Source organism: Mytilus californianus, unplaced genomic scaffold (assembly GCF_021869535.1).
Source record: "Mytilus californianus isolate M0D057914Y unplaced genomic scaffold, xbMytCali1.0.p SCAF_2, whole genome shotgun sequence".
Lineage (NCBI taxonomy): Eukaryota > Metazoa > Mollusca > Bivalvia > Mytilida > Mytilidae > Mytilus > Mytilus californianus.
Genome location: NW_026262668.1, coordinates 37,385,544 through 37,398,462, shown reverse-complemented (window position 1 = coordinate 37,398,462; position 12,919 = coordinate 37,385,544). Strand labels below are relative to the sequence as shown.

General features: G+C 30.6%; 1 protein-coding gene across 1 annotated transcript in view; it reads right to left on the bottom strand.

The window, feature by feature from the left end:
• LOC127729818 (LIM/homeobox protein Lhx3-like) overlaps positions 1-11,707 on the bottom strand; it is a 30,626-nt gene extending 18,919 nt beyond the window's left edge. The window contains exons 1-2 of the mRNA XM_052237735.1: positions 11,554-11,707; positions 142-316 (exon numbers count right to left, since the gene is read on the bottom strand). Of these exons, the coding sequence (XP_052093695.1) occupies positions 142-316; positions 11,554-11,668 (290 nt within the window). The 5' untranslated portion in view covers positions 11,669-11,707. The remainder of the gene's footprint in view (positions 1-141; positions 317-11,553) is intronic.
• Between the last annotated feature and the right edge of the window lie 1,212 nt (positions 11,708-12,919).

Sequence of the window (12,919 nt, the reverse complement as noted above, 5' to 3'; positions counted from 1 at the left end):
AAAGCAGTTTAAATTAAAAAAAAAAAACAACAAACTAATAAGAAGACAAAAAGATCCATAAAGACAGTATATGTAAATATAATTGTCACAACAGATAAGTAACCCAAATAAGTCAGCTATAAAATCACAAAAGAAACTCACCTGAAGAAATCATCTTTGCAGTACACCATATCTCCTTTTGAAAAACATTTGTCACTTAGCTGTAGTTTACAGTCAGAACATTTTAAACATTTAGAATGCCAAGAACGTTCCAAAACTTTTAAAATAAATCTGTCTAATATAGGTTCTCCACATCCGGCACATTTTGGAATTGCAGCTGAAATAAAAGCAAATAGAATTAAGAATAAGGAATCTATCTAAGACCAACAATACAAGAATAAAGATTGACATCAGAATAATGTACAACACAGATATTCGTAATGCACTATCTGATTTTTTCGCTTTATTTACTCACTTGAAAATTTATAAATCGTAAATTTTATTTTCTAGCACTGTGTGGGTACCTCTGCTGGTGGACTGTTTGTCCCTAATGATATCATCAGACCAGTGCAGGTTTCCAAATTTTTGGATCTGAGCGTTCCTAATGAAGGTAAATCCAGAAAAGCATTTCGGATGCATCATATTTATAAATCGTTAATTTATTTTGAATTTGCGAATCACGTGTTTATAAAACAAAAGATTTTCAAGAATAAAGTGGGTAAGGTAAAAATAGGCAAAACCATAATTCCATTTCCATTAAACCTAAAATACATTTCACATTGCAGATGTAATATTGAAAACTTTGTTGTTTGTCATATACCATTCGAACAACGATGTTTTTGTAAATTATACATATCTTGAAATTAAAACAAAATGATTAAAAAAACTTTTAAAATTTATATGACAGACGTTATTATAAAAGCCCCTTATACATTACAAAAAGTTTGATTTGTTGACATCAATTTTCTGTTTCGATTCTAAGATTGGTGGGAGAGGAGACAACTTTCCATGTATGCGGAAAATAGATATAAAAAATTTCTGGTAATACACGTATTTCAAAAATAAGATCTTACATACTATATGAATGCCAACAATAATAAATTTAATAAGAGGTTATTGCTGGCAGTCTTTGGTTTGTTGGAGATTTTCTCATTAAAATGCCTACATGAAAATGCCATATTTTTGAGAAAATAAAAAACCCACAAGATCGAAATACAACTAAAAACAGCCTTAGTATCATGATAAAATCGAAAATAGAATGCCATACACTGTTTCGATTCTAGCATAACAAATTTTCAAATAACCTAGAATCATTTGAGACAAAAATAAGTTCCAAGTAATTGAGGGTGCCTGTGTGGCCGAGTGGTCTAAGAAGTTCAAAAACTGTACCACTATCCTGTCAACACTGAGGTTGTGAGGACTGTCAGTCTTCCTGCCAAATGTTAGTGATTCTCTCCGGGCACTTCGGTTTTCTCTACCAATGAAAACTGACCGCCATAAAATAAACAACAGTGACAAAAGTGGCGTAAAACGCCAAAACGCCAAATAATCAATCAATCAATCAATCAATAAAAGTAATTGATCAAGTTATTATGAAAAGTGCATGAAATTGACTTTCTCACCACACACTTTATAATTAAGTTGAAACTGATTTGAAATCTTTCAGGAATCAGACTGTTATAAAATTTTCTGATTTTCTTCATGTTCAGTAACATGAAAATAAACCAAAAAACAAACTATTTGTAATTTTAGGTGTTGTCGGACTCCGTAACTTTTCCTTGTTTGAAAAAAGAGAATTTAGTAAGAAAAAAAATTATGATTATTTTGTGGACATGAATGGATTTTTAATAAACTGATAGATCAATTTGAATAACGTATTCGGCATATTTAGCTTTAATAATTTTTTTTTAATAAAATCTATTTTTGCTGTGTTTTCTCTTGTGGATAATTTCTGTTTGATTCATTCGCATTTTAAAATTTCGCAAAAAGGTTCATATAAAACTATCTTATTAATTAAATGAATAAACAAATAGATGAATAAATAAAAAGTCGTCAACCTAGACTGTGGCATATGTATCATGACATTTAACCGACATTTAGAAGAAAATGCATTAAAATAATGAAATAATTAAATTTCAATATTTCCCAGCATGCTTGATACATCAAAGTGGATATAACAGGTTAGCAAGTTTATTCAAATTTTGGTAACATAAAATATGATATCATATTTTTCATGAATCATTGACCAATATTGGATACAAAAATTATTGGGTCTGAGATATTGACATTAATAAAATATACATTAATTAAAGAGAAGCTATAATTTTGTTAGATAATTGTCGACAATTCGATGAAACCAGTAATAAGACGGTGGCCTCGGGGTTCTAATTGTGAAATCGACACCACACGGAATCTCTTGGAAAAGCTTTGTCAACGCTGTGCACCATCTGTTGAAGAAAAACGTAGAAATATGAAAACAGACATTAAGACTGCTGTTTTAAACGGTCCATGCTGCGTCGTGTTGGGTAAAATACATGTTTCAGAAAATGCTATGAATAATATCCGCTTGTTTAACTTAAGGAAACATCGATAATTTATTCATAGATAGGGTTTGTTATGAAATATGTATCCAGATTGTGCTGGTTAAGGTTTATTGAATATGAAGAATACCGCCTCTTCAATTCTACAAATATCAAGACACCTCATTTGCATTATGTTTTGTTTCAAGATTCGCTCTGTGATTGGTCAATCGCACTGCGACTTCATTAGATTCTAAATTATGGACGTAGAAAATTAGCTCATCTCTTAATTTTGGTTTTACAAGGAACAGTTAAAGCATGCGATTTTATTTTATTTTAGTTGATATTTCTGTCTAGAATAATAGAAATGACAAGCATTTGTAAATTATCCGGTATAAACGGTACAAACATTTAAATATTTTTGGTTTGGTTCTCATATAAAACAAGTACATTAAATGTCTTCTTTTGGCCTATTGTAAGTTTTAACAGAAGTATATATATGAAGGTTCCTTCTGGAAACATCTGTATGAAAAGATATAAAGAGTTAACGTTTGCAGAGCACAACTGCCTTACTGTATGTATCATTTTACTAATAAGGATAGTCCGCATAAAAAGTATCTTTTATATCACTTTAATAATCGCCTTGAGAGGTATTAAATTGGCTTGATCTCATCTATGATCAAGATTAGCGCTATTAAAGAACAAATAAAATAATTTCATGCCATATTTTTGCGCATAAGGACGATACTATATTACCCTACTGGACAATAATTCGGGGTCAATTTCGCACGACCTTTGTTCATCGATTTTCGATCGTTATAATGACCAGTTGTAGGTTTTGAGTGACGTGGTCACTTCTGGGATAAGATGAAACTGACCCGTGCTGGCACTTGAGGATTAATAAAAGTTGGAGTGTTGACCCCGACTTCTGAAGTGCAATTTATCACTTGAAGATGAGCGGAGTGATCAACGCCTTTTGTTACAGGGAAGCACCTGTTATATGTTATTCTACCCCGAGGACGGTACATCACCTGGCTAGAGACAAACTGTCGACAATAGAATTATACCCAGCGGTTACAAATTGTGAGAAATATTACAATAACATGTATTATCGCTACAATAATAAACAATAAATAGAGATATTATATTACTGTTTCAGAATTTTACTTAAACAAACTGCATGACGTCATACTTTTTTGAATTATATGATTTTAGATAATAAATCTCAAGTAAAAAATGTCATCAACTGATTTGACTATATAAAAACAAGGATTTGTGGTAAGGATGCCAATGACACAACTATCCACCAGAGTCCAAATGTCATGTATAAGACAAATGAACAATGACTGTAGATTAAGACATTTTGTAAACTTGGTTTTTCACTTTTTTTTTAAATTGACAGTCAATGGGGAAGTTACATGATACTCTGTACAATAATGATGGTCGTTTGATAGTTTTTACTTATTAACTTACTAAGACGACTATTTTCTTTAATCCAATGTAAATCTACTAATGACTGGTATACAATCCTTTTCTATATAAAATATGTACGGCTCAAATTGAAGGAGATTTTTAAAAATTATATCACTCTGCTCTAAATTTTTGGTTAAGTTGTCACAGTGCCTTTGATGATTATATCTTCGATAGAAGTTGGGTGTTTTTTAACTGATATACATGTTACGAAAAATCAAAACAATTGTTTTTGTTAAGCTATACGAATCCGATGAACCATCACTATCGTTAATCTATTACCACCCAGACAACTTTCAGAAACAATTCAATTAGGAAAAAATCCCTTATTCCAAAGTAGTGAAATTCAAGTCTTTTCAAAATTAGTATGCTCGACTTATTTCATAAACTGTTTTGCAATGTCATAGAAATTAGCTGCTTACTTTCTTTATGGGATCTCTCGATGCAAATCGTAAAATTGTGCTTGTCATTTGTGCATTATATACAAACAAAGTGGAAACTATTAGTGAAAGTTATTTCCAACCGTTATCTTTCCCATCGGAATTCCTCTTGTCATTTTATATTTTACTTTCGGAAGCCTGAATATTCAGGCACGTGCTAAACACGTGCCTGGCCAATGTAAATTTTACAGCTATCCGTATCTACGTTAGTACGGTTTCCTGTCTCATGTGACCGACGCTGTTCAGCTTTGAATGGCACGTGATGCACATCTGGGCAATTTTCAAAACGTCTGACTAAAACATTGCTTAGAAATACTAAAACATTGAAAGTGATTCTATTTCAATTTTTAAGGTTGTTTAAACATTAAACTGTCTGATTAAGCTTAGTGTGAAAATAAGTTTCCGCATCGAATGTTCACGTTATGATTTATACAAGTTTAAAGTTCGTCTTGTATATTTTTCAAGAAGAATTTTAGTCTTCAAACTTTTGATAATATCTTAAATGGCACAATAAGACATCAGTTAGAACAGTTAGTTGAAAATTAGAATTTTATTTTTGAACTATAAGTCAAATCTTATAATAACGAAACCACACACAAATAAGCGTAACACATGTGCAGCTGATTATTTTGATCATTTAAAGCAATGACCATTCAAAATACACGTATATAATAAGCATGAAGCTGACCAGTGAATATACTATTTTAGTTTTCAACAAGTATTTGCATGATTTTAGTTTTAGAGTTGGGATTTAATAAAACAATAAATATGTTGAAGTCCCTGAAGCCATTGTCCAAACAGAAAAAAATCACTATTTACTTTATATAACGTATTAAATTTACATTTTAACGAAACATTTCACGGCTGATGGCTTCCGTGATAAAATAACAAAGCTTAGAACCGTTACTCCGCTCAATAAAAAGGTAAATTACTTCCTAGCTTCGGAAGTTTTATCTTTCAACTTGCAGGAAATATTTTGTTTTCAATCTAGTACCAGCGGAGAGCGCTCTATTCATTGTCGTACCGTCATTGTTTCCGATTTTATCTGTTTAACGCATTGACGACTTCGCCGTTAGCATGCAGACGGATTGATAGCAATTGCTTTAAAGACCTTTTTATTTCCGTTTCACCTGAGTTTTATTCTGATCAATGTTCCGTTAATATGGTTTTCAGGTAAAATTATGGATATTAGAGAGCTAAAAATTATTGCAATTAAAACAATGTTTGTTTTATTCGGAATAAAATAGACTTTCAAGTTATACAAGTAGAAAGTATCATTTAATTTGACCCTGAAATGAAGAGATTTGAATGAAATGAATAGAATCGAATGCAATGAATTATCATTAACTTCAAAATTCTTTACAATAATGTGGCGCCCTTGCAGTGGTAATTCATTATTAATTTCATCAGCGCTTAAGATAAGATTCAACAGTTTTAATTATGATGCATCACAAGAGAATTTGGAAAAAATGTTCGAGTTTGCAATGTTTGGGCATCCGAAACCTTGAACAAACGATGGCCTCGACATAACTGAAAAGTGGACTATTACCGATATCGAGTTCGCCGAAGTCATTAAATCTGAATTGCTTAACAGGTTTAATGTACATTTACTGGTATCTTATCTATGTAACTACTTGCGATTATAATACGAGCAATTTAAGTAATACTCTGATATGTAAATTTAATAAAGAAATTCTTTTTTGGATTGAAAACGTATTTTTAAACGATTTTAATGCCATATAAATATATTAGCCACGTTTGGGAAGAGTCTTGTCAAGCGAAAATCAATAGGACAGTATTTGCGACTGACTATACTAGTATACCATACTCCAGACCTGGTACATGTAGGGGTCGTTTAAAAGGGTCTTTCGGGGCATAAAACCTTAAAATTGAATGACAACCATTAATAGGTCCAATGACTATACATTCCCACTGGTAGCGTTTTTCTAGAAAGAATTGACCAGTCACAGCATTATCTTATTAACATATGTCTAACGTCTTATAGCATATGAAAAAGAAAATTATAAGAGATACACACTTTTCTGAAGTCAAATAACAAAGCAAAGTTGCATGTCAATGTATTTAATGATAATGTACTGATTTTTGATAAAAACTTTACTTCTATAAAAAAAAAATCAAAGTTTATGAGTTCTTAATTTGAGATAACTTCACACACTGATGAACATATTCAAACCAGGGTCGAATCGTCTGACTTATTTTATTCAATTTTATCGTGTCGTCAAATGGGACGATTCATCCATTTATTCTATTCAGGTGGTTTTTTTTTGACAAAATTTGTTAAATTTATGATTAACTTGTAATAATCACGAAGCAGGTGTGTCGTTTGATAGCGTGCACGCGTCAGTTACCTAGCGGGCACGTGCGGTAGAAAACCGTTATTCTGACAAGCTCGGTCGATCAACCAAGACAAGTTACAAGTTTTAACGTCTGTTTGTACTTTTCATTTGCAATGTAAATTACCTGACAACACGGAAAGCGGATTTTCTCCAAAATTCGAAAATCAATAAGATATCAATAATGCATTTCCATAGCAAAATCTCAACTCAATGTCATTCAGGTTTTTAACCAATTTTCGAGAAAAAACGTATAATATCTAGTTTCTCAACAAGAAATCTTGAAGATTATTTTACAAGTATATAATTGGTTAATACAGTTTTAGTTCTGTATTTCACCCATGCATAAAGGGATAAATGTACAGGTTATATTTAAGTTTAATGTGAGCCTAAGGGGGAGCCTCTTATTAAGGCTAAGACTATTAACGAACATACTGCAATATTTGTTCTTCTTATATATATTTTCCCATAAATCGGGCCGTTGGTTTTCTTAAGTATATGGTATGGGTTTTTGCACATTGTTGAAGGCCGCACGGTGACCTCCTATATAGATGTTAAAATCCTCGTCCTTTTGGTCTCATGTTGATAGTTGTATCACTTGGCGTTCAAACCACATCTCCTTACCTATATATATATATATATATATAGTTTCTTCTGGATATCAATATATATGTTCCTGGTTTCTTTAATCCCACAACATGTATGGCTCGCATTTGTACAATGCAGATTCCGGTACACAAAACAGAACAAAAGACATGCATGGTTGTAAAGAGTATTCCTGTAGTTACATCCAAATACACAAATACATATAAATAAATTGTAAGGGAAGGATACTAGGAGAAGTTATTTTGATCATTTTGCTAAACTTTTATCATTCACTTGATAAATAAAATGGGTTGGATACTTCTACAAACTCATCAAATATACCAGGCTTATAATACAATATACACATAAGACTCATTAATGGCGCTAGAATCATTACAGTTGGAAGGCCAAAACAGTTACGAAGTGGAATTGCATTACAAATAAAAAAAAAAAACATAGATATTAAATAACTTTTATGGCGTTCTTGCATTTTTGCTTATCAAATACGCATCATTTTTTATTTGCAGAGATAAATGCAGTATATCCTATAATCAACGAAATCATATGTGTGTGTCCGTAGAGTATACTTTTTAGAAAAAAAATATTATCTGTCAGAGTTTTAAGTAAAAAAAAAACCGATATTGAATTTTAGAATAATATGTAAAATTTAGCTTTTATAAATTATCAAAAACCCCAGAGACAATATAAAAGAATTAAAGATCTGCTTTACTTGTCCAATCTGGGTGGTAAGTTAATTTTGACGGCATCGTTTTTTCCGAAAGAAATATATTTGTAAAAAATCTTGTTAATACAAGTTCTGTTAAAATGCCAGTTGAGCAATGACTCTAGTTAAACTCTAAATATGCTGCATGGCAACATTAACTTCGGACATTTTACGCTATTGTAATTCTGTACGATGAACTGTTATCGTGTTTCTATTTTTTTTTTAACAATACAGATGTTGACGATTTTTTTTTTATCATATAAAAACACTGCATGAATGTGACCGCATCCGTTAATATCTGTGTACATGACCGTGGTGGTTTGATATATGTCAGATTGACCCGCTTAGAAGTGGCGAGTCTCAAAAGGTTGCAAAGTAGACAATCAGAAAATGAATATTACAAGACCATGGCAAAAATGACGTCGGAAAACAATCATCATCACACAAACCTCTGCATATTGAGTGGCATGTTTTGAGAAGACAAGGTGCACCGAAAGGGTTAATATTGAGAGAGTATATGTCAAAGTTACTTCTCGTCCCATAATTTCCGCTATAAATAGATAAAACTTGGTAGTAAAACAGTGAAAAGCATGTTAAAATATACGTATGGGTCTCATTCAAATAGTTCCAGCTGTACATGTGGTAACCCTTGGGGTCACGAAGGATAAAACCAGATAACAAGACACAAGTTACCCTAAGCGTACTGATATAATGACGAATTTGCGAACTATTTGTATTCAACTGATTTACCTCACTTCTGTAAAAATGCAGTCTAGTTTCATATCGTATCAAAAATTCAGATGATTTTGTAATATAATATATAAGAGTTTAAGTTGATCGGGTATAATACGAGTACATAAAATAAGCATGCAACACCATTTCAAGACAAGTTATAAAATCATATATATCGAATACACAATTTAGTACATTTTACGTCAACTATACTATATGTTATATGAATAAAAACTTTGCAAATTTATATTGATTTAGAGTTATTTTTTTTTTAGAACAGTAATCTGTATATCTATACACGTGTGAATACATTATCTAGGAATGACTAGCGGTATTCTTTTTTATCAATAAATTTTACAAGGTTAATAAGGTATGAGTATTCCAGGTAAAATAATGGTATCGATGTAAAAATGAAAAAAAAAAAAGAAACCAAACAGGTCATTTTGTAAAGGTTAATCAAAGACTTTTACATGAAAAACACCAAACCGGCCTTATGCATAAAAAAGTGCTGAAGGTTTTATGGATAATAATCGATTTAAAAGATTGACACTGTAAATCTGCAAAATTCTTATACGTTTACAAAAATATGAAAAGAAAACCCTTTCGAGGGAGGCGACAGTGGCCTCGAGATCTACATATTACGACTGAACTCTTAACTAATCCAAGAAGATTAGCATATATGCTAAATGGGCAATGTACATTTGACTTTAACTGAGAAGGGAATTCTTATTTTGAACAGACTTATTAAACATATAATACCGGTAAGGGGACACCGACGTCGTATAATGATACAATTGAAAAATGAACTTCATTAATGGACAAAAATAGTTGTTGTGTTTATTTTGTCATATTTTGTAAAAGAGAAAAAATGTTAATGCTAGTATGAATTTAGAACTTTCTTTAATATATATTTTCGTTTTGTTTTTCTGTTTAGTAAAGTGAGCAATGCGGTTTGAACTATACCAACATTTAATGTTTGGATAGGATTATGAACCATTTTTAATAAAAACTGATACAGAAAAAAGTAAGTTAAACATTTCATTATTAATTCAAATTTTAACATTAATTTCCACCTTCATCAAGTAAGGATAAAATAAAAAAGGAAGGAATCAACAAAATTCATTTTAACCATAATTTATCTTATTAATATACATCACAATTCCTACAGATAAACTTTTAAAATAAAACATCCAGCAATGGCTTGGAGAGGTTTTCTTTTACTCTTTTCCATAGTATAAACTGAATGCTTGATTCTATCTGCTTTCGGAATATACTTTTCGTGTCACAAAGTCTAGTTTAGGTTTTTAAAAGTGTACATTCTACAAAATAAAACTTATATTACGGAAACATCAATATTTCTAAAATAAACGAATAATCTATCTTATAACAAACGTTTTGAAATTTCCGACAAACAATTAAAATTTTTAGTTTCTATTTAAAAACTTCGACCAATCTTCATTTATAAGCAGAACAAAAAGCGTTTTCGAATACATTAAAACTTGTATAAAGAGGAATATATATACAATTCACTTACAAAGTATTAAAAAGTTGAATAGTTTTTAACCATCCGAACTCTAAACTAATATAAATTGGATTGTTGTGATTATCATAATTATTATATAATTAGTGAAATTCTTTAATAATAAATAAACTAATTAAAATCTCTTATTTTTCAATTTATCAATGCTAACATGGCACAAAATCAACATTATTTAAATTAATCATATTTTATTTATCCTGGAGAATCATGTACCTTGATATGTATCATTTGCTTTCAAAATTACATTCTAAAAATGAAATAATTCTTTTGATTTTAATCTTTCAGTTTTGTCATGAAAAAATCATGTTGCAATGCGGTTTTGAATGATATCTATGTCATCTCCCATTCTGTTTGTGAATACCCGCATTCTCGGAACATCTGAGGCTTTAATTGAAATTTAACAAAGTGAAACACCAGTTTCAATTATTAAGTTAACAATGACACAAAAGCGATACCATTGTGCTTTTAAACGGGGTGTTGAAATACCAATTTGATGCAAAATTAATTTTATATTAACAATAGACTGAAACAGCACAACTCTTTACCACATTGGTGACGATTTTGAAAAGAAAACCAGTGAGACATTATCTACGATGTCGGTTTGTTAACAAACTAATTCTTAATTTTAATTAAATTTGACCGACTGATCTTTAATTTATTTCCAGACCGTTGATATTGTAATATTTAGTGCAAATGAATGGTCTGCTATATTTATAAATTAAAGAATCAAAAATAAAATTAAAGAATTAAAAATTAAATTTATTCATATATTGCAAATCGTGTGGATCCTTGTCTGAATTTTATAATATTAACTCACCTTAAACTTAAAAATCTTCAACATAATTATGTTTATAACCATTTTCAACACTACATAAAAGATCCAAAATGTTAAGCGAACTAACTATAAACTTATTTTAACTATTTGTTAAAGTTGCGTCAGTGTTGAACGAAAGTTAATTTAATTCTGACTGATACCAAGTGACTATAATGCAGTTTTAATTTACAAATAATAAGCAGCAAATTCCTAATTTATCCTAATTACATAAAACAATTTATTTAATCACCCCGACATCTAACTTTCCCTCACAAATTAATTTGATTCGGGACCTGATACTGATAAAAACCAATAACTGCCAATTCAATATTGAAAAATACAGGCGGACAATCAATTTTATTAATAAAGGAAAAGGGGTATCAAATGTAAGCTTACCTTCTAAGAATTTGTTCCGACTAAGCATATCTGATAAAGAAGCCCGTGTTGGACTTCCAGGACTATCTGAACGAAAAGCCGTAGTGCCAGGTGACAGATCCGTTAAAGTGGACATGTTTCTATTCAAATATTTTCACAATTTTCCCCACTTGTCCACAAGTTTTTCAGAATGAAAACAAATTTAGTTTTTCTGTAGAAAGTCAATTCTTAATACTTTGTGTCAGTTCTAATTGGTGGAAATGGCCTGAAAGCAGCCACTAGCATCACATGACAGAGATCAATGAATATTCATTGTGTATTGATTTCTCTGGAAGTGCTATAGCTAGGTGAGATGCTGATTAAGATCGGTATGACCTCCGGTAGAGCTTCGCACGTGTCCACCTGTCAACATACAACAGGTATTATTCAAGGTGACTGATTTATCCCCTATCGCCAACAGTTCGGCTTAATTTGTGTCTAACGGAAAAGACTGGAGGAGTGATTTTTTTCTCTTTATCCGAAAATTAATGTTGTAATTTGTAAGACTGCGTTCAATTATCACTTTGTTAGAAGATCACAGAAATTCATAAATTAAAAATCCGAACTTAATACTGAATCAAATCGCAAATTAACCGAACAGAGTCTCATTCCTACTAAATTGACTTATTTCAGAAATCTGATTGGTTAATACTGGTAATTATTGTTTTCCGTTTATTTCTTTTACTTTAATTTTTTGTTTTGTTTATCTATTTTTTTTTATTATGGAAGATATAGGTGAATTATGGAGTTATAATTAATTTCAACGAACAGATAAGCCGTATAAATAAAGAGTTATATAACAACTGAATTATATCTTACGGATGTATGAAATAGATAAGTATAAAATAAACATCTAATTTGAATTTTGTCTTCATCATCAAATTATTATAATGAAAACACTTACTCAAACATGTGCAAAATAAAATTCATATCCCCGATAGCTTTTTATCTAGTGAACCGTAGGGTATGTACTTTAGCTTATAAAATCCATATTACAAACATATTTTTCATCACAAAATAACCACAGTATACAGTATAAGAATGAAGGAAATTACAAAATTTATAAACAGTTTTTTTTTTAATTTAAGAGCAGTTCTTTCATATATGCATAAGATGTCCCTTGTATATTTTTCTGTTCAATATGGCTACTGTTTACATGGATTCGCCTAACTATTATCAGTTCTTTCGTACCTTTATAAGCATTTTTTATATATAGGAAATTTGTCAGAGAAATCATGATAAATATATTGAATAAAAATACAACTATTTGTGTTTCTTCCATCCCCCTTTTTTCAATATAACGGATATGTAAATATACGGTAACACATATGCATTTAGACTCATTCAA